This window comes from Pseudorca crassidens, chromosome 14 (assembly GCF_039906515.1).
Source record: "Pseudorca crassidens isolate mPseCra1 chromosome 14, mPseCra1.hap1, whole genome shotgun sequence".
NCBI lineage: Eukaryota > Metazoa > Chordata > Mammalia > Artiodactyla > Delphinidae > Pseudorca > Pseudorca crassidens.
The window spans coordinates 25,948,104-25,972,546 of NC_090309.1; the positions used below are offsets into that span (position 1 = coordinate 25,948,104).

The window sequence follows — 24,443 nt, forward strand, 5'->3', positions numbered from 1 at the left end:
GGAGCGGCGACTGCGGCCTGCTCCAAAGAGGAGGGAGGAGAAGAGGAGGGAACTGGCCTGGGAGGGATCGTGGGAGAAGGCGGAATGTGGGAGGGCTCAAGGGGACGTGGGAGGAACGAAAGGGCTGGGGGAGAAAGGGGGGTAAGTCTCCCCTGGACAAGCACTTTTTTTGTAAGTCCTAGGACTGAACTCCAGGACCAGGACTCTTCTCCCAGCCGCTACGGCCCCCGCTCAGCCACAGGTAGGGGGAGTCACGCTGCCCGTGGGAGGAAGGAGAGTTGTGGATGGAGGATGGTGGAGGGACCTGGGAAAAGGGGTGATGTGGGATAAAGTCAAAGGGAAGTCAAGCTACTGAGGGTTTTATTATTGTCAAAGAAGAGTGAAACACAAGAAGAGTGGAGAAATGAAGCAGATATTGGGGGGCGGGGGCTGCAGGATGTTCCAAATAGGGCAGCCGGGAGGGCCCTAAGGCTGGGGGTTCCTCTGTGAGGCCCTCTCCCTGGGTCCCCAAGCCAAAATGTTCCCAAACAAAGCTGCCCTGTTGGGTTGTTTAAGTTGGGGGAAGCATGTGGGGGGGGAGGGGGGAGCTCGCTGTAGAGGGGCTGTTCTCCGCCCCAGACAGAGGGAAGGCCTTGGCAGAGAAGCCGATTGGTGCTCTCGCCTCCGCTTGCCCGTGACAGAGATGGCGGTGTTGGCAGGAGCCTTGGAAAACCCCACCCCATTCCCCCCCCCACCTTGAGGCCTGGCCCTCCTGGGCCCCTTGACCCTGCAGGGCTTGTAGGATGTGCAAGAGTTCTCCAGTGCATTCTGGTTCTCTGCCTTCTCTGCCTGGAATCTGCCCAGAGAGGACTCGGCTTGGCTCCCATTCAGGGGACCTGAGATCCGAGGGTCTCCTAAGCCCCTCCTTGCCTGCCTGTCTCCACAATCAGTAGCTATCTGTCCTCTGTCTGACTGGCTGAATAGGATCATCTGGGTCCCTTCTGCCTCTGCTCCTTGGCTCTTGTCAGTTCCCCTCCTCCTCACCTATTGCCTGCCTTTCTCAGTTGCCCCCCAATTCTGTGTGCCAGGCTCTCTCCTGATCCCTCTCTATCCATCTTCAACATTGTGTCTCTCTCTACTGTCTCTGTTTGGTCCCCTTTCATTCCCACAGTTTCCCTTCCTCTCACATTCTCTCTGTCTGGGTCTCCCTCTCCGTGTCTCTTGCTCAGTCTCTTCCTCTTTATCTGGACCATTCTCTGATCTTGGTCTCTAATCTCTGTCTTTTGATCACTGGGTCTCCTTGACCCACGAGTCGGGGTATGGAGGTGATGATAGCAGAACTAGGGAAAGGACATTGTGAGACATCACAACTAATAATGAGAGTTTTATTCTTCACAAAAGGGAGGGAGAGCCTCTCTCTCTCCCTCCCCCGCCCCCCAATCTGGGTCTCTCAGTCTGTGTGCCTCTTTGACTCTGTGTTTCTGCTCTTGTTTAGTATGTGTTCCTTTCTCACTGTCTCTCTTAGTCCGTGGGTCCCTCTCTTTCTCTCGCACTGTCTGTCTCTGGTCTTAACCAGTGTCTCTTTTCCTCTCATGACCTCTCTCAGACCTGGGCCTGGCTCAATTTCAGCTTCTCTCACATATTCTCTCTCTGGGGCACCCAGGCCTTCCTTGCCATGCGACCTGTCAGTGTCTGGCAGTGGAGCCTGTGGGGGCTGCTGCTGTGCCTGCTGTGCAGCTCGTGCCTGGGATCTCCATCCCCATCCACGGCCCCTGAGAAGAGGGCTGGGAGCCAGGGGCTACGGTTCCGGCTGGCCGGCTTCCCCAGGAAGCCCTTCGAGGGCCGCGTGGAGATCCAGCGGGCTGGCGAATGGGGCACCATCTGTGATGACGACTTCACACTGCAGGCTGCCCATGTCCTATGCCGGGAGCTGGGCTTCACAGAGGCCACAGGCTGGACCCACAGTGCCAAATACGGCCCTGGAACAGGTGAGCAATGCTCCAGGCACAGCCTAGGTATTGCCAAAGTGCAACCTAAATGTAGGGAGAGGGAACACCAGGATGGCACAGCCATAGGGACACAGAACACCAAGAAAAGCCAGTGTCAAGTACAACCATGGGGGACAAACCAACCAGCAGTCACTTCTCAGAGCTGTGTGAAATTAGACTGGTCAGTGCCTTCTCTGAGCCTCAGATGCCCCATGTGCAAAATGACTAGGTGAACTCTTTAAGTTCCTTTCTGCTGCAAAAGTATGAGTCTACAAAGCCACGTGCAAAGACAGCGCTGACACAGGTGAGCCCTGTATGATTAAAGTACAACTGGTTTCATGGGAAGCTGAAAGCAGGTAAATGATGTCTGGATGTCCCAAAGCCAGAAGGAATCACAGATACTGCAGCCAACAAAATCAGATTATAGACCAGAGCTGAAACCAACAAGCTGGAACTTACCAAAGACAAGTATAAACTCTAGGACAAGTATGAATGTGGGTAGTAGGGGATTAGGAACAATTCTGAGACCTGGGGGTGCTTACACTGTATGAGCTCACAGTGAGATTGATAGACAGAAACTGGTGCAGTCTGAAGCTAATCCCCCAGTTTCCACTGGCTAGATCACTTCTGGAATGAAGTGTCACTTTAGATGCCACATTTCCAGAGAGACAGTAGAAAATGGAAGTACTGGGAATTCCGTGGTGATCCAGGATTAGGACTCCGCGCTTTCACTGCCAAGGGTGCAGGTTCAATCCCTGGTCAGGGAACTAAGATCCTAAAAATGGAAGTATATTCAGAGGAGAGCTGGCCAGATGTGAAAGATTGGAAGCCAATTTTCAAGGAATAGCTGAAGAAACCAGGGATATTTGGTATGAAAGGAAAAAGCTTTGGATAACAATTACATGATGGTTGTCTTCAAATGTGAGTACAGTCGTTTGGCTGAGGGATTTTTCTGGATGGCATCAAGGACTGAATCAGACCTGGAGTGGGGGAGTCATAAAAGAGTCTCAAGGACTTTGTGATGGTTCCAACAGCCTGCTGGGGCAGGAGGTAGGTATCCCAGCAGAAGCTGGGTAAGTCCTGTCAGGATATGCATGAGGGGTCCCTGCACATTAGCTGGGACCAACCTTTGAGGGGCCACCCAATTCTGAGAGAAAGTCGGTGATATTCATTTCAGTTTGGTCCAGGCAGAGAGAAGAACGCAGGGCAACGTGGCAATGCACATGGGGGGCACATGGGAGAATGTAAGGCTGAGGTGAAAGGATTTTACATTTCCAAATCTCACAAATGGCTCAAATCCCTAAGCCCCCATGTATTGGCTGTGGTCTTAGTCAAGTTACTTAACTCCTCAGAACTCCAATTTCTTTATACGAAATGGTGATAATACCTTCTGGCAGCTCTGTTCTAAGGATGCTCACATATGTACATACCTCGGCAGATTGCCTAACATACAGTAGGTACTTGATTAATTGTAGCTGTCATTGAATGGGTAAGGGCTGATCAGAACTTCAGTGTTGACTCTTGGTTTTTTTTATTCACCCTACCAAATTCTTGGGTATCCCCAGATCACTATCAACCCTCCATCAATCCTATGCTCCCTTTCGTATTCCTTTCCAGGGTCCCCTGTCCCTTCCCCACTCATTACCTTACCAGGTATGAGGCTTCCATGCTCATTCTCACCAACATCCCCATACTACCTCTCCAAGCCCCTCTGTCCCCTTATCTCCCGCCCCTCCACAGGCCGCATCTGGCTGGACAACCTGAGCTGCAGTGGGACTGAGCGGAGTGTGACTGAATGTGCCTCCCGGGGCTGGGGGAACAGTGACTGTACCCACGATGAGGATGCCGGGGTCATCTGCAAGGACGAGCGCCTCCCCGGCTTCTTGGATTCCAATGTCATTGAGGTCTGTAGTTCATAAACACACACACACACTCACACACACACACCACCCAGGGTGGCGAGACACAGGGGGCTGTGGAGTGGTTATATGCGCAGATACTAGAAGGTAGAGGATCCCATATGCCCAAGGGGATAATTTGGGTTGGTGGGGGACTTGGGGGGCACAAAATGATAGGGCTCCGAGACACTGTATAGTCCAGGTTTTAGCATTAGCATTCAAGTTACTAAGCCTGGCATGAGCCTCTCCAACTTCATCCCTGGTCCTCAGGGCACTGTGCTCTCCTTCACCTCAGATGTTCCTCCTCTCCGGGGACATCTCCCTTCTTACTTTCTCCTCCTCCTTCAATACCACTTCCTCTGTGAAGTGCTCCCTCAGGCTCCAGGCAGAGTTAGATGCTCCTTCCCCAGCTTCTTCTGGACCCTTAGTCATTTCTCAGAGCATAGCATGTCCTTGCACACTCATGGCTGCAGGAGGGTCAACACACCCACACACCTCCTAGAGAGCAGGCCTGCCTCTCAGCCCCGTCTCGCCATTGGGTTTACAGCAAGCACACTCAATCAGGGTTCCTTGAGGGTGGCCGGACATACGAAAGGTGTCATTGGGATTCCTTCCTCTACTTGTGGTCCCATCCCCAGGTAGAGCATCACCTGCAAGTGGAGGAGGTACGAATTCGACCAGCCGTTGGGCGGGGCAGGCGGCCCCTGCCCGTGACTGAGGGACTGGTCGAAGTCAGGCTTCCGGACGGCTGGTCGCAAGTGTGTGATAAAGGATGGAGCGCCCATAACAGCCACGTGGTCTGCGGGATGCTGGGCTTCCCTAGCGAAAAGAGGGTCAACGTGGCCTTCTACAGGTGAAGGGACGAGGGAGCTTGTTAGGGAATGGTGTTGAGAGACCTCCGAGGGGGCTGCGGCACTGGGGGAACCTGGGCTCCGGAAGAGTGGGGAAATGTGGAGGCCTCTGCTAAACTGGAGAGTTGAGAAATATCGCGGGACCATGAAGCGGTCCCCGAGGCGAGTCTGCCACGGGCCCGGCGAGGCTCGAGCTCTCTAGCGGCCCAAGCCGGCGCGGGGTGAGCGGCGGCTATGGCGTCGGTGCCCGTGACTCCATCGGTCGCCAGGCGGCGTCTCCGCGACCCGGGGCGAGCGCCGGGTCTCGCGAGGCCATGCCCAGCGGCCCGCAGGCCCGCGGGCGGTCGCGGTTACGGTGCCGGCGCTGGCGCGGCCCAGGAGCCCGCCGGTCGAGTTAGGGGGGGTGGGGGCGCGGCCATGCCCTGCAGAGGCGGAACTGGGGCGGGGCCGGACGCCGGGAGTCTGAAGGTGACAGGCCCGGAGCATCCCCGGGGCGGTGGGTCCCCGCCAGAGCGCCAATCCCTGAAGGCCGGAGGGCGCCGGGAGGGGCCTGGCGCCTCCCTGGGTCCAGGCGGCCCACGAGGCGTCTGTGACCGCGCGAGCCCTCAGGACTCCTAGGCAAGTTTTCCAGAATATGCTTCGGCCCAGAAGCCGGCCCTCTTCACCTGCTCTGGAGCCCTGGTGTACGCGCCGGCCTCTAGGAAACGGATCACACTGGTGACCGGTTCTGTGCTTAACAGCGTCTCGCTTCCCTGGAGCATCTAATTTGGCATTTTGAGAAATTTAGAAATTTCTCTGTAATTTAAATGATTGTTTTCTTCATCTCTTCCTTAGATCAGTTTTGCAGGAAGACTTCTTAACATCTGGGTGACCTTCCACTGGGCACACTACTTCAGATGTGGTCTGATCAGGGCAGGGTACAGCAGAAATGCTCACTTTTAATTAAAGCATGTGTAGATTTTGCATTGCCTTTCTGTTGAGGCAGCATCCCACTGCTCATATTGACCCTGTAATCACCTAAATTGGGTCTTCTCTCATCCTTGATACTGATAGAGCAGCCTAAATCTGTTGAGTTTACCCTATTAGTTTATACATCATTTAAAAACCATTAAAAAGCCATGATGATCCCATGAGATTATCTTGAATCTTGACATTATTTTCCACTTGTCATCCCTCCCTGCCTCCTCTGTTCAATAGATATGATAGCTCTGCTTCCTGACTTCATCAAAGTGACTGTTAAAATTGTTGAAATCTTTAAAACCAAAGTCTAACTCTTCTTATGAATCCTCCAGATTTACATCAAACCTTTAATCATTAGTTGTAAAATGTTTTTTCAGCCAATTGGGAACAAACTGAACACTACAATGATGTAGCCAACATTATACCATCTTATCTGTAATGAAATCATGGGAGATGTTATTAGTCTTTGCTAAAATCCAGCTATATTATGTTCACAGCCATTCTGCAGCCTTCCAATTTAGTAATCTTACCAAGAAAGGAAATCTTGGTGGTTTGACTGGGCTAATTTTTACTGAAATCCTTTTAGATTTCTAAGGATCACCATATTTTTCCTCAATGCTCACAAACTTTCTATTTAATAACTTATTCTAGAATATTATCTGTAGATTGAAGAATCCTCTTCCTTCTCAAAAATCAGTACATTATCCAACCTCCAGTCTTTTCCATACTTGCTCAGATTTTCTTTGCCTTGGCTCTGAAACACATCTTTCAGCCCCAAGGAATATACTTTATCTGGCATAGGGACTCATATGGTTTAAAACATCTATGTGCTGTGCTCCTTTGTTATTATCTACCTTGGGGCTATATTTCTTTCCCTGTGCTTGTTCTTTACCTTTCCTAATCCAAACACCAGGTTCTGAAAGATTAGTACGATTTAAATAGCAGGCATTTCAGGTGAAGAGGGTAGCATGAACAAAAGTGTAGAGAGTCATTCATTCAACATTTATTTATTGAGTGCCTACTGTGTGCCAGGGACTGTTGTAGATACTAGGGATTCAATAATGAACAAAACAGACAAAAATCCCTGATCTCATGGACTAGGGAAATACCAGAAAACGAGTACCATTACAAAATGTAAGGATGGCAAAGGGCATAATAGATAAAAATAAAGCAGGGAAACGGTTAGGAAGCGGGACTGGGATTGCAGTTTTAAATAGGTCAGAGGAGGCATCATTTGAGAAAATATTTAAAGGAGGCGAAGGCACAAGCTATGCAAAAATCTAGATGAGCATCTCCAGGAAGAGGCATCATAAATGAGAAGATCCTGGGGAGTGTGGTGGTGTGTATCACGATGTGGAGGATGGGGGATTCTTGTCATGCTCCAGGAGACCCCTGGGGCTGGACCTGAGTGAACAAGGGAGAAAATGATAGGACACGTGATGCAGGTGGAGATAGGGAAAGAATGGGGAGCCAGATCATGTAGGGCCATTTGAGAGTCTTTGGTTTTTACTCTGTGTGAGATAAGGTTTTGGGCAGAGGTGTGACATCTGACTTCCACTTTTTATGTATTATTTGGGCTGCTTTGTTAAGAATAGACTGTAAGGGATGTGGCAGAATCAAGCGTCAGGGAGATAAGGCAAAGATAAGGCAAAGTGCAAAGAGGGGACTACCCTGGCAGTCCAGTGGTTAAGACTCTGTGCTCCCAATGCAGGGGGTACGGGTTCGATCCCTGGTCAGGAAGCTAAGATCCCGCGTGCTGCATGGCGTGGTGCGGCGTAGCCAAACAAAAAACAACAACAACAATAAAATGCAGGGCTTCCGTAGTGGCGCAGTGGTTGAGAGTTGGCCTGCCGATGCAGGGGACGCGGGTTCGTGCCCCGGTCCGGGAAGATCCCACATGCCGCGGAGCGGCTGGGCCCGTGAGCCATGGCCGCTGAGCCTGCGCGTCCGGAGCCTGCGCTCCGCATCGGGAGAGGCCGCAACAGTGAGAGGCCCACGTACCGCAAAAAAAAAAAAAAAAAAATGCAAACGGAGGTGAGGTAGAAAAAGAAGCAGGTGAGTGTGGAGGCCTAGAAGCCAAGTAAAGTGCTTCAAGGAAGAGTGATCAAGTGTGTCAGTGCCGCTGATGGGTCTAAAAACATGAGGACTGAGAAATGAATACTGGATTTAGCAACATGAAGTTATTGCTGACCCCAACAAAGATGAAAATGAATAGGATATTTTGAAAGACAGTTGACAAGAGTAGAAGATTTATACTGAGAAATAGTGGAAGAAAGATCCGAATGGATAGAGTAAGGCTAGAAAATGGAACACTTTTAATGCCAGATTGGAGAGTTTTACCTTTATCTTATGGAAAATTAAAAAATAAAAGTACTTGTATGGGACAGTGATAAAATAAGGCCAATGTTTTTAAAAGTTTGATAGTAGTGAACTGGAAGAGGAAGTTCTAGATGCAGTAAGATTAGTCAGGAGTTATAAACATGAAGCTGATGGGGAGGATGACAACGAGGAGAGAGGGGAATGAATAGATGTAGGATGACTGATAGAATATAGAAAATAAGAGAAGAAAGAACTAAAATGATACTGAAGCTGCTCAAGAGAAGGATGGTTTCCATCAGGCATCTCTGGGCTTCAAGTTAATATGAACTAACTTTAGACGTGGGCCGTCCCGGGGCATTTTGAGGCCCAGGAATTGTCCCCACGTATATACAGCCTCAAGTAAGTTTCGGAAATCAGGAATATTTGTGTACCTATTGGGATCTCTTACTGAGTCTGCGATATGAAGGCTGGAGAAGGAAATATACTTAGTACAGTGTTCATTCTTAGTGGGGAAAGAGATTACAGGGGTCCTGGGAGATTCTGTGATTTGGATATGGTATAGATACGCCGTCACAGGTCAAGTCGGACAGAGGGAGAATCCTCGTAGGTAATACAATTATAAAGCCTAGGCAAGATAGTTATAAACAACTCTACCTTCCTTAGAGAAAGAAGATGCATCTGCTAGCTTTTAGAGGAAGTCAGTAAGATTTAGAGAATAAGAAAATCAGAATGTGATATATTTATCATTTTTAAACTTGGTTTGTTAGTGCTACCCTAGAACATGTGAAAGTTGTAGAATCTTAGAAGAGGAAAATAATGTACAGATAATTGAACCATTTACTGCCCTTTTTCAGGCAAAGAAGTTGAAGTTCTAAGAGCTTAAGTGCTGTTTAAGAAGTCACTCTTCTAGTTCATTTCAGCTTGATAGATATTTATTGAACTCCTACTATTTGCCAAGCACTGTGCAAGGTGCTCAGAATACAGAGGTGACGAGAGAGTTAGTTAGGCACCAAATCATAGAAGACCTTATAGGCTATGTTAAGGATTTGGATCTTTATGATAAAAGTAATGGAAAATCATTGAAGTTTTTTAATGAGGAGGGCTGTGAGAGGACATGATCAGGTTTGTGGCTCTGAGAGATTACTTTGACTGCATTTCTGAGAATGGTTTAGAGAAGGGCAAGAGCAAATGGATTAGAGAGTTGTTTAGGACAGAACATTGACAGGACTTCGTTACGGATTGAAGAGAGAAGAGTCAAGGTTGACTCCTAGGTTTCCGGCGTAGATTTTGCTGTAAGAGTTATGTTTATTTTTTAGACCCACATTAAATTTTAGATAACTTTGAGATATCTAAGTAGGAACATCAAGAAGGCAATGGAATATACAAGGTTAGGTGTGAACGAGAACATATAAAGAGAGGATGTGGAGTGAGAAGAATGCCTTAGAGCTCTAAAAATTTAAATGACTATATAGAGGAGGAGCCTGATAAGAAGACCAAGAAAGAGCAACCAGAATTAGGACTGAAACAAGGCCAGTAGTGTTGTGACAGCCAAGGAGGGAAAGAGAGAACAGCAGTGCCAGATGCTACCAAGAGTCAATGGGATGAAGACTAAAAAAGAAGAAAAAAAATCTTCTGGATTTATTATCGCAGAGTGATGCGGGGGGGCGGAAACCAGAAAGGGGTGGGTTAAGGAGTGAGTGGCAGGAAAGATGATGAGTATTGACAACCACTGAAAAGTTTTTCTATGAAGAGGGAGAAAGATGTGGGGTGGAGGGTGTGTGTGTGTGTGTGTGTGTGTGTGTGTGTAAGAGACAGAGAGAGAGCTGAACATGTTTAAAAGGATTCGATTGAGAAGGAGAGGTTATGTGCAACTTCTCAATTGAGAAGGAGAGAAAGGAACATAGAGGAAGGAATTCAGAAACGTTTGGGGGCAGTGGCCTTAGAGAAGAAAGACAGTTGCAATGAGAAAAGGATGTGCAGATGCAGGTAGCTTTTTATGTTTGATGGTTGAAGGAACAAATGATAGGGAAAACAAGCACATTTGTGAATGAAGAAATGTCAATGAAGACAAATATCAGTACTGGTCCTAAACAAGTACCAGGTCCTTAATGTAACCTGTATTTGCCTTATAACGTATATTATTATATATACCATATAATATATAATATAAAGACCTTATATAGTCCTTACATAACTTAGAGAAGAAGTACTTCTAAATTTCTAGGTAATACAACATTTTTCTGAATACAACGCTGGAGATCAGAATGATCTCTCTGGGTTACTGGTGAAAGAAAGTGCCAAGTATACTTCATTTCAGACATGTTTGAGAAAAACACATCTAGAGAAAAAGTTTCACACTATACATATATGATGAAACATTCTAAACTCTTAGTAGCGTCTCAGGAAAGTTTCTTAGTAGTCTTTCAGGAAAGGGACCCGAGAGTTATTGTAGACTCTTTGCTAGGATTGTTGGACATATTGAACGTTTTGGCAAAAAGACCAACTAAGTACATCCTCAGTAAGAAGCCAGGGCAGGAGGTACCAAGCAGATTCAGCCCTGTTAAAATCTATTTATTAAAATCCTAGCACATCTGCACATAGTATACCACATCCAAAGATGACTCCTCAAGAGAAACAGCAGAGCAGGAACATGTTCAAAGAGATGATAACTAAGAGGATGACAGGGAATTCCATAAATTTTGTAAGGACAGACAAGACCTGCATTCATTATACATAGTTGGGCAGGACAAAGGGGGCAAAGTGAAAGTCTTTGAAATCAAAGGGAGAATGAGTGGAGAAACAGACCTAGTTTCCATGCATTAGACTTAAGGCAACTTCTTGAAGAATAAAATAGGTCAAATATTTAGGCCAATTAAGAAGAAATAAGGTTTTAGAACTTAATCCCTGGAAGTAAGTTTGGGAAATGAGCTCAGTTTGTGAATGACTAAAGCAATGACTAAAGCATATGGGATTTAACTAAAGCAGGAAGGGTTCTGTCATCCTAAGCAGCCTGGCCTTATGCTCCGCAGTCAGACCAAGTTAATGTCCCTTACTATCCAGCCTTGGTCCGTGGTCCTGGTTCACTGGCCTCAGGCCTGGACATGCCAGAAGCCAGAGAGCATCCGAGAAAAGAATACATAGCCTCTCTAGGTGTGACCAAGCCAGTTCCCTCTCCTTGCCTAGTCAGTCTGGCAATCCTAACAATCCTAACACCCTTCTACTTACACCCGTTCCCCTAGCCCTCCCTCCAGGTTTAGATCAGCCCTAATATCAACCCAAGAGTCCTTATTCCCTGTCTGCCTTAACCTAATTTCTGTGGGTCCTGGTATAGGGTCTTTATCAGCCCCGAGTCCATGTCCTTCACTGCTGCTCACCTGTCTGGTTACGTGCTTATGAGGCCAAACAGCTGTGAAGGGTTGAACTTTGGAGGTATCTGATGTTATAAGATCCTGCCACCAGGAGCCCTCTAACTATTGGAAAAGAAATCTTGCCCCTGGTCCCAGTTGCACTAGCTTTTCCCACTTAGTTCTAGACTGATCCTGACTCTGCTGTTGTCTTATCCTCACAGAAAGTTGAGGAAGCGAGCGGCCAAAGCCTCGGCCCGACGCTCCAAGCCCCTTGGAAGGTAATGGGGCAAGAGCCCCGGGACCTCCTGCTCATCCCTGTGACCCCAGGAGGTGGATGGATGGAAGGCAGCCTATCCATGTCCATCCCAGAACCCAAGCTGATGAATCAGGGATATGACTGGAAAATGGCCATTCCAGGGGGGAGGGGAGGGGAGGCAGGCATGGGGATGGGTAAGCTTTGATCTTAGGAAGCCCAAGGAGGAAATAATGCAGGAATGGCTTAGGAAAAGCCTCTGCATCTTTATACTTCCCCCAAATAGCTTGGACTCCAGCCTCAGCCACCTGCATGCTTCCTCCCCTGCCCCAACTCCTAACCTCCCTTAATTCATCTGCATTCCCATTCTCTCTTCTCCCTTTACCATTCCTCTTATCTCCTCTCCCCTCACCACCTGGATTGACATAACTAGTTTTCTCATAACTGTTGCTGAACCCAGAGAGCAGCATGTATTCCAAAAATAGTTAAGTGGTATGCAGCAGTATATGTGGAAAATCTGACTGCCTTGGCTTTGCCCCTCCCCATACTCTGCATGAAGGGTCCTTCCTAGAAACAGAAAATAATAATAATAATCCTTTACTTTTCCCTGGCAACATACCTGACCACTACCTCCAATAACTTCTTTCTCCTTTTTTCAGACCAATCATCAAGCTTAAAGCCAAACCCAAACCCCGAGTGGGCAGGGGGCCAATCAAGAGGTAAATAAAGTTCAGGCTAAGTGGAGAGGAGAGGGAGTGCCGAGTGACAAGTCAGGGGCGTCGGGCTGTGGTCAGGAAGGGGTCCAAGAGAAGCCTCCACCAAGAGGTGGAAGAGCAGCAGCAACTGTTACAAGCCACCTTCCAGATGAGTCACCGAAATGTAAAGTAAGACTGGCCCTTATGTGGTTCTCTGAGGAATTATGCTTGTCACAGGATTTCTGAAAATCTCAGAAGTTCATCCACTGACTACCCTTGTTCCACATGCTTATTTATCTTCCCCCAGCAGATTTTAGTAGATACTCTGGCACTCTTGTCCTTCAGATGCCATGCTTGCCTCTCCCCCAAGAAGTTAAGTTTGCCTAAGGGATCAGTGTTCCCATCCTACCTTTATTTAATTGTTAAAAATAAGTGCTACCAGCTTGGAAGTGAGACTGAGGATCCCCTCTGGAAACTTTGTCAGGGATGGAGTCACATGGAAGTCCTGATCTCTGGCCCAGTTCACACAATTAGGCTCCCAGTCCCATCATTTTCCTCCTGGGTTCCTTCAGAAGCCCAGGGAATGGAAAGCTTCCAATCCCGATGATTGTGTCTCACTTGGTTTCTAAAGGCAATTTGTCCATGAAAAGTCTCTCTGATAGCTTCTTCAGCAGTAGTTGAGGCATAGAGAAGTCATCCCTTTCTATTCTTTCCTCCTCTCTTCACAGCATTCCGAGATCACCCAGTGGCCCCTGGTACCCCTCATTCCCCAGCTCCTCCCTCTGGTGCCTTCAAAGGGGCTTGGAATTTGGGGGTGTTCTTGTAGTGCCCTTCCAGCTTAGGGTCATCTTGCCCAACATGGCCATACTCTGGCCTTCCCTGACCCCCCACATTAAAATGCACACTGGTGTTTTTATTTTGTCAGTTATGGGGAAAAAAAGGAGGAGAGAGTTTAGAAGAGAGATGTCTTTTTCCTCTGATGGCGTCTTTGACTTTTATTTTCAGCCAGACAGGACTTTGGGAGAATACCTGGTCTCTTTGAATCCACTTATCTTGAGCTCGCAAAGGTATTCTGTAAAGTCTCCAGGCTTCCTTGGTCTGATTTGTTTATAACTTGTCCATCTCTCTGTGTCTTCCCAGCCAATGGCTTCAAATCGTCATATTCCTTCCTTCCTCTGACATCAAGTAATGGAGCACATTACTGCAATAATTCACTGCCAAACCAGCCTCACAGACCCACTCCACCAACACCAGGCCTCATCTGGTTCCTTTCCTCTCTGGGTTCAAACCAGCTGTTCTGGGAAGAAAGTACTTCTCTCATCACATGGCTCACTGCAGTATCTCATTCCGTTGGTGTCAATAAGCAAGTCTCTTCATTCTCTCTAGCATTTCTCCGCTGTGTTTCCAAGTTTTAACATCTCTAATTTAGTCCCATTTTCCCACTTGAGGGGCTATGGAACATTCTTTCTGTTACATTTAAACTGCAGAAGCATGGACTACCTCATTAAAGACTCATACAGTTCAGCTCAGGTCTGGGGATATCTTCACCCTTCTGTTGTTCATATTCACTCTCCTTCTCTGGTCACGTGGCCCCTCTTTGTCTGTCTTGCATTTGTACACCTTCGTTCCTGTATATACCAACTCCAGTCTTTCCTGTGTTCACCATCTGGTCTGTTCTTCCATAACTGCCCATCATCCTCTGGCCTGGAAACCCCTCTGGCCTCGAAGAAGCCATGTAGACGCAAGACTTACTCACTCCTTTGCATCCTGACTCATTTAGTTATTTCAGTCACAGCGTAATAGAAGGATCTGCTCACTCTGGCTATTCAGGCTTCCTGTTTGTGTCAGCTACTCCCTCCTACCCATCTCTTCCAGCTGGTCAGTCCTGGCTTCCTATTGTCTTTGCACAGTAGCGTCAGCCTCAGCCTCCATTAGGGCCAGCACCCTGAAACCGTACAGAACAAGGTTTCTGTCAGGCAAGTCAAGACGAGCCTTCCTTCCCATAGGGTTCTTCTGCTGCAGAAGGTCCCCAAGGACCAGCCCCCGTCCAGGTAATCTAGGCTCTTTCGGCCTAGAAACTCGCCATTACCTTTGTCTCTTTGTCTCTGTGTTTTTGCGGAGAAGAGGGGAAGAAGAAGGGCTAAAGTGGTCATGGGTGGAGGCACGGAGTGGGAGGAGGGATGTGGGCAAAGAGGCAGGAGCACTGCTTTACCCTACTGCTCCCACTCCTGTCCCCCCAGGCTGCTGGCCCAGCGGCAGCAACACTCCTTTGGTCTGCATGGGGTGGCGTGCGTGGGCACGGAGGCCCACCTCTCTCTCTGCTCCTTGGAGTTCTATCGTGCCAATGACACCACCAGGTGCCCTGGGGGGGGCCCTGCGGTGGTGAGCTGTGTGCCAAGCCCTCTCTACGCAGCGTCCAGTGGCCAGAAGAAGCAACAGTCGAAGCCTCAGGGGGAGGTGTGTGAGACAGTGACTATGACCTTCCCCACCCCAGGCGGAGAACCCCCTAGCCTGGCCAGCCCCTGATTAAGCACAGCCTTGACCTTTGAGGACAGAGAGGAACCTCCTACCTCCCATGCTCCCTCCCACCAGAATCTCATTCATCTCCCAGGTCTACTCAGCCCTGTCTGTGCTGATGTTTCCATTCACTGCTGGGCACCTCTCTCTCCTTTACAGGCCCGAGTGCGATTAAAGGGTGGAGCCCACCCAGGAGAGGGCCGGGTAGAAGTCCTGAAGGCTGGCACGTGGGGCACAGTCTGTGACCGCAAGTGGGACCTGCAGGCAGCCAGTGTGGTGTGTCGGGAGCTGGGCTTCGGGAGTGCTCGAGAGGCTCTGAGCGGTGCCCGCATGGGGCAGGGTGAGGGGGGTGCAGGTGGGAGGGAGAGGGAAGGAGGAGGTACACACTCCTGGGGGAGGGTACATTCCTTAGGAAGGAGACCCCTGGACAGATAAGGAAGTTAGAACCTCCTGATCTTTGACCTCTGACCTTAGGCATGGGTGCCATCCATTTGAGTGAAGTTCGATGCTCTGGCCAGGAACCCTCCCTCTGGAAGTGCCCCCACAGGAACATCACAGCTGAGGACTGTTCCCATAGCCAAGATGCTGGAGTCCGATGCAACCTGCCCTACACTGGGGTAGAGACCAAGGTCAGTCATTCTTTCCACCTTGATTCAGGTGTCTCACATCCTATCCAGTTCTGGTCATGATCTGCAGTCTGATGCCCACTGCCCCATGCCCCTGCCATCCTGCAGCTCCCACCTGATGCCACCACTTGCTAGCCCTTTAAGTGCCTCTGAATCACCATTCAGCCATAGGCCTGCTACAGACTCCCACTACTCCACCCCCAAAAGCTTCCCCAGTACTTCCATTGTGTCACTACAGATCCGACTCAGCGGGGGCCGCAGCCGACATGAAGGGCGAGTCGAGGTGCAAACAGGAGGACCTGGGTCCCTTCGCTGGGGCCTCATCTGTGGGGATGACTGGGGGACACTGGAGGCCATGGTTGCCTGCAGGCAACTCGGACTGGGCTATGCCAACCATGGCCTGCAGGTGAGTGGGAAGGAGAGAGGAACCAAGGCTATTGCCTCCAAAGGCTGTGTTTGGGGCAGAGGACTGTCAAAATGAGTCCCTTGGCCTGGGAGGCTGGATGGTGGCCTCACAAAAACACCTCTGTATGTCCCCAGGAGACCTGGTACTGGGACTCGGGGAATATAACAGAGGTGGTGATGAGTGGAGTGCACTGCACAGGGACTGAGCTGTCCCTGGACCAATGTGCTCATCATGGCACCCACGTCGCCTGCAAGAGGACAGGAAGCCATTTCACTGCTGGAGTCATTTGTTCTGAGAGTGAGTGAAGGGTCGGGTGACTCAAGCCAGGGAAGGGAGGCTGTGGCCTACCCCTTTGCAGGGAGAGAGAGAGCTGCAATCCGGAGGGGTCCGCCTTCCCTGCAGAAAACCAGTCTCACCCAACTTTCTGGGGGTGGGGGGAAGGGGATGCGGGGCAGGGGGTGGGGTGAGAATGGACGCACTCCCATCTGTCCCTGCCCCTCAGCAGTGAGTTCTAACCCTCTCCTTCCTTCCTTGGTGCAGCCGCGTCAGATCTGCTGCTGCACTCAGCACTGGTGCAGGAGACCGCGTACATCGAGGACAGGCCCCTGCACATGTTGTACTGTGCTGCTGAAGAGAACTGCCTGGCTAGCTCGGCCCGCTCAGCCAACTGGCCTTACGGCCACCGGCGTCTGCTCCGATTCTCCTCCCAGATCCACAACCTGGGACGCGCTGACTTCAGGCCCAAGGCTGGGCGCCACTCCTGGGTGTGGCATGAGTGTCATGGGTGAGAGGGTTAAGTAGAAGGGCAAGGCCACTGGGGACGGGGCAAGCCTGCTGTGGGCAGGGAAGGAAACAGGGGTTCCCTTGTCCCCACAGGCATTATCACAGTATGGACATCTTCACTCACTATGATATCCTGACCCCCAACGGCACCAAGGTGGCTGAGGGCCACAAAGCTAGTTTCTGTCTAGAAGACACCGAGTGTCAGGAGGGTGAGTTGGGGCCTAGAGTAGACTACAGTTTCCTCATCCCCACAGCCTTGCCTCACACTGACATATGCTTGTCTCTTCAGATGTCTCCAAGAGGTATGAGTGTGCCAACTTTGGAGAGCAGGGCATTACTGTGGGTTGCTGGGATCTCTACCGGCATGACATCGACTGTCAATGGATTGACATCACAGATGTGAAGCCAGGAAACTACATTCTGCAGGTGCCTGGGATCTAAGATTTCCAGCTATTGAGTGGGAGGAGTGTTTATTAAAGACACATTTGGATTTGAGGACTGCAGCTGGTTAAGCTGGCATTTTCCCACTCACAGGTGGTCATCAACCCCAATTTTGAAGTAGCAGAAAGTGACTTCACCAACAATGCAATGAAATGTAACTGCAAATATGATGGACATCGCATCTGGGTGCACAACTGCCACATTGGTATTTGGTGGGAAGAGAAGCCAGAAAGACTGGGGGATGGGAGGGAAAGGCCTTCATTCTCTTCTCCCTAGGTTGTTTCTATGTCTTCCCACACACTTCCGTATTTTCCAGTCTCCCCACTTCTACCCACCCTTCCCCACAACGGGTCAATCTTCCTGCCCAAACCACATGTTCACCTTGCAGGCGATGCCTTCAGTGAAGAGGCCAACAGGAGGTTTGAACGCTACCCTGGCCAGACCAGCAACCAGATCATCTAAGGTGCCACCACCCTCCTCTGCAGACCACAACTGGCCCCTAATGGCAGGGGTCTGAGGCTGCCATTACCTCAGGAGCTTACCAAGGAATCCTTGACGTCAGCAGGCCCACGGCACTCATCCATTGTGCACTGTGGGTGTAGAACTGTCAAGCAGAAGTTATTGCCCTCCTTTTACGCCGGCTGTCTGGATCTGTGGCCAGGCATAGGGAATTTTGCTCCCAGGCCCAGCACCAAACCAAGCACGCCACAAAGAGGCGCACCTGATTGACTGCCCAGGAAAAGACAGCAGCAGCTCGTTTTCTTAAACAGGGAGGTCAGAATGGTCAACTCCAATATCTCCTCTCAGTTCAGGGAGATACGGCTTTACCTCTAGCCTTTTTGTGGGGGGAAAGAGCAGTGCGCCACCCTTCCCCTCATTTTTGAGTATAACATGTTGCTAGGTATAATTTTATTTTATATAAAAAGTGTTTTTGTGATTCCTCAGGGCCCAGGGATTGGTGCTGGTAGTTGGAGGGACCTGCCCCCAACTGGTTCATTTAATCCTCCATCCGGGTGCCATAAGAACCCAAGCCAGGAAAGCAAGGTAGAAATCAGAGCAGAAGCCTCCTACTCTTGCTGATCCATTCATTCTGTGACTTCAGGGGTCACATATAAGGTCAATGTTTCCGGTCCCCGCCGGATCCGCACTGCCAGCTGGGATTGGGTTCGAACGGCTTCATAAATATCTTCAGCATTTTGTACCAGCCGCTCCCCAATGGCCAAGATCACATCACCAGGCCGTAGACCAGCCCTATGGCAAAAAGTGGACAGAGATAAAGGAGGGAATAGATGGCCCAGTTCAAGGGCACATAAACACCTCACCCATCTCCACCTCCCAGTGCAATCTCTCCCTCACCGGTGTGCAGGGGAGTCCAGGATGACTTTATGGATGAGCACACCATGCTGAACATCAGGAAAGCTTGGTTCTCGAAGCTGTAGTTCAGCAAGGATGCTGAAAGGACACAGATCACTTTGTTAACCACACCACGGCACTCTCCCAATTCTGGGTTCGCCTCAAATCTCTCATCAACACACTGATAAGTTATGGATAGGGCATGCACTAGATCCTCTGGAGACAAAAACAATTCAATTTCTGCCTTCTAGCAGTTAGGAAGTGGGACATGTATATAAAAGGTAACTAATTCCAAATGACAGTATTAAATCAATAGCACTAATGTCATTCTAAAATGCTAAGAGAAGCTAGAAGGAGGTGGCATAACTTTAGCTAAACCTAGAAGGATTGGTCTTATATTTATATAAAATGAGAACAACATAAACAAAAACATGGGATTAGGAAATCAAGTTGGACGGAACAGAATATACTCATAGGGAAGCCATGTCCGGAAGGTTGAGTTGAAGACATGGAAAATGGCCCCTAAACACCAGGCTAATGGATTGGAGGTTGTAAATCAAAGCAATAACAGGATGAAATCAATCAGGTGGGAGGTATGCGAAGTGGAGTGGGGTGAGAAAATCAAGATGAGAGAGGACAGCTCTTCTGATAGTTCCAAGTATGAGGCAACTCATCTTAGATAAAGACAGAACTGAGAATGAAGCTCAACAGAAGTGCCAGGTGCCCACAACTGGTTACACTGATGGCCCTACCCCTATAGCTCATACCTGGGAGTCAGTGTTAGCATCATCACTCCAATGTAGCGGCGCTGGGACCCACTGCTTCCAAACCAGGAATCTGTGACAGAGGGACAAATAAGCCCCACCCAGCTACATCCTTCCTTCCCCCTCCTGCTCCTCCCAACAGACCCCTCTCCAACAAGCCCCCACCTCCACCCCCCACTACTTAAAGGAAACCGTTTACCCCCAAGCCAGGCTTACTCTTCTTTTCTCCACGATGTAGAAACTCTCGAAGGCGATCAGCAGGGATGGCAAAGGAGATTCCAGCTGTGACCTTCATGGTATTCACCCCAATCACCTCCCCATCCTGTTGGGACAGAGCCCACTATTCTCTAGCCCAAACAAATAGTAGGAGATGGGGGTACCTGAGCAAGAGTAGCAGGGAGTGTTGGGGAGTCGGGGAGACCTGGCTGGATTCCGGAGACAGCCAACAAGAAACTGCTCAGAAACTTGACCAAACGTCATTGAATTAGGGAAAACCCACCCCTTCCCACACTGACCTGGGGCAGGGATTCTCGGAAAGGATGTCCCACTCACCAGGTTAACCAGGGGACCGCCAGAGTTTCCAAACTGCAGGACAAGGAGAAAATATGGAAGAGATCCAGGGACTCTATGCCTGGGGGCAAAACCAGGATGGAGGCACTTGCTCCAAATTCTCTCCTTTACCAGCCCATGAAGGGGTGGGCACGGTTTTTGCCACCCAACCTCTGTATACAGGCTAATCCACCATCTATCACACACCTCTACCCCCTCCCCCAACCTAGTCTGTCATTTCTCTCTTATCAGGACGCACATCAATAGCTGCATCAGTCTGGATGTATTCCACATTGGTTTGGGGAAGGCCCAGGTCTTTGGCTGGACGCTGAGCAGAGCTGACAATGCCGGATGTGATCGTGTTCTGCAGTGCAAAGGGACTTCCCATGGCAACGACAAACTCCCCTTGCCGGACATCGGCTGAACGTCCCAGGGGCAGCGTTGGGAGAGGCTCCTAAGGAAGAATGGGTACAAGAGACTTGTCATCTGGAGCTGTGAGCAAATTCAGAGCCCCAACCAGACATGGCCTGCCCAGACCCCCACCTTGGTCTGAATCCTCAGCGTGGCGATATCTGCCACGGGATCCACAGCTGTGACGACGGCCTCATACGTATCGCCGCTAGGCAGCCTGACACGGACTCGGCGCCGATCAGCCACCACATGAGCGTTGGTAACGATGAGCCCGTCGGCAGCCACCACGAATCCTGAGCCATTCGAGATAGGGACTTCGCGGCCCGAAAAAGGGTGCCTGGGATAGGGGGGGCGGGGGTTGGGGAAGCACGGATGTGAGGAGGCTCGGACCCTCCTTCTCGCCCGCCCTCTACCCGCGGCTTCGGTTCCTCCGGGTCTACCCCACCGTTACCGGCCCAAGATCTCGATATAAACCACGGCAGGGGCCGTCTTCTCCACCACGTCCGCGATGAAGTTGTACTGGCTCCGGGGAGAGGGAGGCGGCGAGCCAAGGACCGAGGCGAGGACGGCCGGGGGACCCCGACCCCCGCCCCACAACAACAAGAGCACTGCCCCCCCAGCGCCCAGCGCCACCGCCAGCCACACGCGCGGACGGGTTCCAGGGGTCCCTGAGTCTTCCCGGATCCGGGGATCTGGGGTCCCCTGGATCAGCCGTGCTCGGGGATCCGAAGTCCCCGACGTCAGACATGTTCGTGGTTCAGGGGCTCCCACAGACAACCGGGCCCCGAAACTGGGGGTCCCATAAGTCACTCGGGCCCGAGGGTCAGGAGTTCCTAACGTCAGCAAGGCCCGGAGGTCAGGGGTCAACAGGGGTCCCTTTCCCCAGCGACCCCCTCCCAAAGCGCGCCATCCTCGGAGGCTCCAGACTGCACCCCGCCCCGCCCTCAGTGCAGCCATCAGCTCCGCCTCGGGAGCCTCGTCGCCCGCCCTGCACAGAGGAGGCGCCCTGGACGCTAGCGGGCGGACAGCGGGACGCGGAGCACGCCGGTACCTGAAGTCTCCAGAAGTGCACGCCGGAACCAAGGATTCCGGAAGGCCGACTCCGCCCCCGCCCCGCGAATGCCGGGAATTGTGGTCCCAGTGGGACGCGAGTTATGAGGTGGTCAAAGGGCCCGCGAGGCATGCTGGGACCGCTAGCCCTTCCGGGGCGCCTCAGGATTTCGGGTCCCGGCACCCTGGGCGGATGCCCGAAGACTCCGCCTTCCCAAGAGCCCCTGCGGCGGGGTGCGAAGATGGCGGCGGCGTTGGCCCGGCACCCCTAAAGCGGCGGCAATGGAGCCTCCCCCGTCGCCGGGGCCGGAGCGGCTCTTTGATTCGCACCGGTAAGATCCCCGGAGGGAAGAGACCGGCTCCCGCGTCCAGTTGGCCTTCGGCACCCGATCACCCCGCCTTTCGCCCCCCAGGCTCCCGGGTGACGGCTTCCTGCTTCTCGCGCTGCTGCTCTACGCTCCAGTCGGGTTCTGCCTTCTCGTCCTGCGCGTCTTTCTTGGGATCCACGTCTTCCTGGTCAGCTGCGCGCTACCAGACAGCGTCCTTCGCAGGTTCCGACCCGGGCGCTCGGGGAGGGTCGGGGCTGGGCCTGGCCGGAGGCCGCGCAGTCACCACTGCCGGCGTTCCCAGGTTCGTGGTGCGGACCATGTGTGCAGTGCTGGGGCTCGTGGCCCGGCAGGAGGACTCCGGACTCCGAGATCACCGCGTCAGGGTCCTCATTTCCAACCACGTGACACCTTTCGACCACAACATAGTCAACTTGCTCACCAGCTGTAGCACCGTGAGTTAGGGACGAAGCCGAGAGTGCCACGGGGCGGTTCCCTGGGGCCCAGCTCAAGGCTCCCCTCTCCGTGTCCGGGTTTCCTTTGGGGACCACAAGATACTGACCCTTACCTCTGACCCCCTTTTTCTACCCATTTGTCAGTTTTTCTCATTTCCCAACATTCTTTTTTCTTTCTTTCTCTCCTTCCCATTCCCAGCCTCTACTCAATAGTCCCCCCAGCTTTGTGTGCTGGTCTCGGGGCTTCATGGAGATGGATGGGCGGGGGGAGTTGGTGGAGTCACTCAAGAGATTCTGTGCTTCAACGAGGCTTCCCCCCACCCCTCTGCTGCTATTCCCCGAGGAAGAGGCCACCAATGGCCGGGAGGGGCTCCTGCGCTTCAGGTGGGTGAGCACAGGTATCTGTCTCCAACTGTGTAGGTGGTCAGGCCTGGGAGCCCTTGGGTTTTCACAGCCTTTTTCAGACCTACCCCCTCCCTTACTAGTTCATTTACTTTCTGTCCACTTTTACTTCTTTCCCCTGAATCTGTTTATTCTCCATATTTCTACTTGTACAGTTTGACAGTTACCCGTTTTTAAGTCGGGTATGAGCTGCTGACTGGGTTGGCTGGAATCCCATCCTACTATCTCTTCCCTCTTTTAGTTCCTGGCCATTTTCTATCCAGGATGTGGTACAGCCTCTTACCCTGCGAGTCCAGAGACCCCTAGTTTCTGTGGTGAGTGTGTTCAACAGGGAAGCTCTGGGTTTGGAGGGGAAGTTTCCCACTCCTGGCCCTGGCTTAGACCTCACTCATGCCCTCCCCTCAGACGGTGTCAGATGCCTCCTGGGTCTCAGAACTGCTGTGGTCACTTTTCGTCCCTTTCACGGTGTATCAAGTAAGGTATTAACTGTCCTCACTTTTTGGTGGCTGGGAGAAACTCGTCTCAAGGTCAAGGAAGTAGTTGCCTCTGTCCTGTCCATTTGCAGATCTTTTAATATCAAGGTCCTACCACAGAGGCAATATAAAGTATTTACTATCTCCCTTATCCTCACCACCACTGTTCCAAGAAAAGAGGTATCAGAGTGGAGAGTGGGTGCCCCCAACATGGTCCTGGGTTGTTTTTTTCAGGTGGCTTCGTCCTGTTCATCGACAGCTGGGGGAGGGGAGTGAGGAGTTCTCCCTCCGTGTACAACAGGTGGTAGGGGACACAGGCAGGGTGGAGGTGGGTTCTTTCCTTATGGGGAAGGAGAGGAAGACTTAAGAAACTTCCAATCTTCCAATTCTCCCTAGCTGGTGGCCAAAGAGTTGGGCCAGACAGGGACACAACTCACTCCAGCAGACAAAGCAGAGCACATGAAGCGACAGAGACACCCCAGATTGCGTCCCCAGTCAGGTGTGTGGCCTCTGGACACAAAGCTTTTTAGCTTTTTTTCAGTCTGTTGTGCTTTCTTCCTTATGCCTGTACTAGTCAGCCTCTCCGTCCTCCTAGTTCTCCACTCACCTTATTTCGTATTTCTTTTTTGCAGCCCAGTCTTTCCCTCCCTCCCCTGGACCTTCTCCTGATGTGCAGTTGGCAACTCTGGCTCAGAGAGTGAAGGAGGTTTTACCTCATGTGCCACTGGGTGTCATCCAGAGAGACCTGGGTATGAGAAAGGGTAGACTCACGTAAGGAGACAGGCATAGAGAGGGGAAGTGGGTGGTGAAGGGAGAAGGTGAACAGGGAAACAGACTGTCCTGTTCTCTCTTCCCTTCTGCCCAGCCAGGACTGGCTGTGTAGACTTGACTATCACTAATCTGCTTGAGGGAGCTGTAACTTTCATGCCTGAAGACATCACTGAGAGGACCCAGGCCCTTCCCACAGCCTCCACGCCCAAGGTGAGACCCAGAAAATGGGCAGGTCCAAGACTTGGGGTGGGATGGGACAGTCTGCATATCCCCTGTCCCTGACGTCTGTTTTTTTGATCCTGAGACCCTAGCACAGTGCCTCTCTTGCAAAGTAGGCATTCGATGCGTGTTTAATGATGATGACTTCGCAAGCCCTCTGACATTGTGATCACCTCAGTTCCCCAGCTCTGGCCCGGCGACCCCTCAGCCCACAGCCCTAACATTTGCCAAGTCCTCCTGGGCCCGGCAGGAGAATCTGCAGGAGCGCAAGCAGGCGCTGTATGAATACGCAAGAAGGTGAGGGGCTTAGAGAACAGCGGGTAGGAAGGGGCCGATTGTATACGACAAAACCCATACAGTGTCTTCTCCTTATGTCCCACAGGAGATTCACAGAGAGGCAGGCCCAGGAGGCTGACTGAGTACAGGATGGCACCCAGAGCCGCAGGACGGAGACTGGGGGCAGCCCTCACCCAACTCACAACAGGCTGGATGGGTGGGTGGTAAAAAGGGAGGGATGGGGCTCCCCCCAATATCACATTAAATTCAGGGTTTTCACTCACGGTCTCTGTTGCCTCTCTGGGTCTCAGAAGCCCCATAGCAAGTTCCT

The 24,443-nt window shown here is 51.2% G+C and overlaps 3 protein-coding genes across 14 annotated transcripts; 2 read left to right on the top strand and 1 right to left on the bottom strand.

The window, feature by feature from the left end:
- The first annotated feature begins 102 nt into the window (after window positions 1-102).
- Window positions 103-18,003, top strand: LOXL3 (lysyl oxidase like 3). Of its 6 annotated transcripts, XM_067704574.1 has the most exons (17): window positions 103-241; window positions 1,643-1,967; window positions 3,708-3,871; window positions 4,504-4,718; window positions 11,564-11,620; window positions 12,255-12,314; window positions 14,297-14,341; window positions 14,531-14,747; window positions 14,967-15,147; window positions 15,282-15,436; window positions 15,672-15,839; window positions 15,974-16,136; window positions 16,380-16,623; window positions 16,716-16,831; window positions 16,912-17,048; window positions 17,157-17,268; window positions 17,452-18,003. In XM_067704574.1, the coding sequence occupies exons 2-17, from the start codon at window positions 1,655-1,657 to the stop codon at window positions 17,523-17,525; spliced, it is 2,421 nt and encodes an 806-aa protein (XP_067560675.1). In that variant the 5' UTR covers window positions 103-241; window positions 1,643-1,654; the 3' UTR covers window positions 17,526-18,003. The 6 variants fall into 6 exon arrangements, with proteins under 6 accessions (XP_067560675.1, XP_067560676.1, XP_067560677.1 ...); XM_067704575.1 differs by lacking the exon at window positions 14,297-14,341; XM_067704576.1 differs by lacking the exon at window positions 11,564-11,620.
- Window positions 17,958-21,178, bottom strand: HTRA2 (HtrA serine peptidase 2). Of its 2 annotated transcripts, XM_067704595.1 has the most exons (8): window positions 20,592-21,176; window positions 20,273-20,477; window positions 19,989-20,183; window positions 19,733-19,765; window positions 19,397-19,502; window positions 19,184-19,253; window positions 18,420-18,515; window positions 17,958-18,314 (listed from the first exon to the last, which is right to left on the bottom strand). In XM_067704595.1, exons 1-8 carry the CDS (start codon window positions 21,095-21,097, stop codon window positions 18,149-18,151), a joined length of 1,377 nt encoding a protein of 458 aa, XP_067560696.1. In that variant the 5' UTR covers window positions 21,098-21,176; the 3' UTR covers window positions 17,958-18,148. The 2 variants fall into 2 exon arrangements, with proteins under 2 accessions (XP_067560696.1, XP_067560697.1); XM_067704596.1 differs by lacking the exon at window positions 19,733-19,765 and having other exon boundaries at window positions 20,592-21,178.
- A 59-nt stretch (window positions 21,179-21,237) lies between these two features.
- Window positions 21,238-24,396, top strand: AUP1 (AUP1 lipid droplet regulating VLDL assembly factor). 6 transcript variants are annotated; one of them, XM_067704591.1, is made up of 12 exons: window positions 21,364-21,522; window positions 21,604-21,741; window positions 21,821-21,971; window positions 22,171-22,355; window positions 22,615-22,687; window positions 22,779-22,852; window positions 23,081-23,147; window positions 23,243-23,345; window positions 23,479-23,595; window positions 23,712-23,827; window positions 24,015-24,133; window positions 24,219-24,396. In XM_067704591.1, exons 1-12 carry the CDS (start codon window positions 21,473-21,475, stop codon window positions 24,253-24,255), a joined length of 1,230 nt encoding a protein of 409 aa, XP_067560692.1. In that variant the 5' UTR covers window positions 21,364-21,472; the 3' UTR covers window positions 24,256-24,396. The 6 variants fall into 6 exon arrangements, 4 of the variants coding, with proteins under 4 accessions (XP_067560691.1, XP_067560693.1, XP_067560692.1 ...); XM_067704590.1 differs by having other exon boundaries at window positions 21,238-21,522; window positions 21,604-21,971; XR_010934416.1 differs by lacking the exon at window positions 24,219-24,396 and having other exon boundaries at window positions 21,352-21,522; window positions 23,479-23,617; window positions 23,953-24,090.
- Window positions 24,397-24,443: the final 47 nt, after the last annotated feature.

What these genes read in the sequence shown, in the direction of transcription:
- LOXL3 (XM_067704574.1), top strand. Translation starts at nt 1,655, where the DNA reads ATGCGACCTGTCAGTGTCTGGCAGTGGAGCCTGTGGGGGCTGCTGCTG. An exon ending in AAGGACCAGCCCCCGTCCAG is followed by an intron (nt 14,342 to 14,530) that starts GTAATCTAGGCT and finishes CTGTCCCCCCAG; the next exon opens with GCTGCTGGCCCAGCGGCAGC. An exon ending in AGACACCGAGTGTCAGGAGG is followed by an intron (nt 16,832 to 16,911) that starts GTGAGTTGGGGC and finishes TTGTCTCTTCAG; the next exon opens with ATGTCTCCAAGAGGTATGAG.
- HTRA2 (XM_067704595.1), bottom strand. Translation starts at nt 21,097, where the DNA reads ATGGCTGCACTGAGGGCGGGGCGGGGTGCAGTCTGGAGCCTCCGAGGA. An exon ending in ATGCTAACACTGACTCCCAG is followed by an intron (nt 18,516 to 19,183) that starts GTATGAGCTATA and finishes GTGTCCTTTCAG; the next exon opens with CATCCTTGCTGAACTACAGC. An exon ending in CTGGACTCCCCTGCACACCG is followed by an intron (nt 18,315 to 18,419) that starts GTGAGGGAGAGA and finishes TTTTTGCCATAG; the next exon opens with GGCTGGTCTACGGCCTGGTG.
- AUP1 (XM_067704590.1), top strand. Translation starts at nt 21,384, where the DNA reads ATGCCCGAAGACTCCGCCTTCCCAAGAGCCCCTGCGGCGGGGTGCGAA. An exon ending in GAGGGGCTCCTGCGCTTCAG is followed by an intron (nt 22,356 to 22,614) that starts GTGGGTGAGCAC and finishes TCCCTCTTTTAG; the next exon opens with TTCCTGGCCATTTTCTATCC. An exon ending in TTCACGGTGTATCAAGTAAG is followed by an intron (nt 22,853 to 23,080) that starts GTATTAACTGTC and finishes TGTTTTTTTCAG; the next exon opens with GTGGCTTCGTCCTGTTCATC.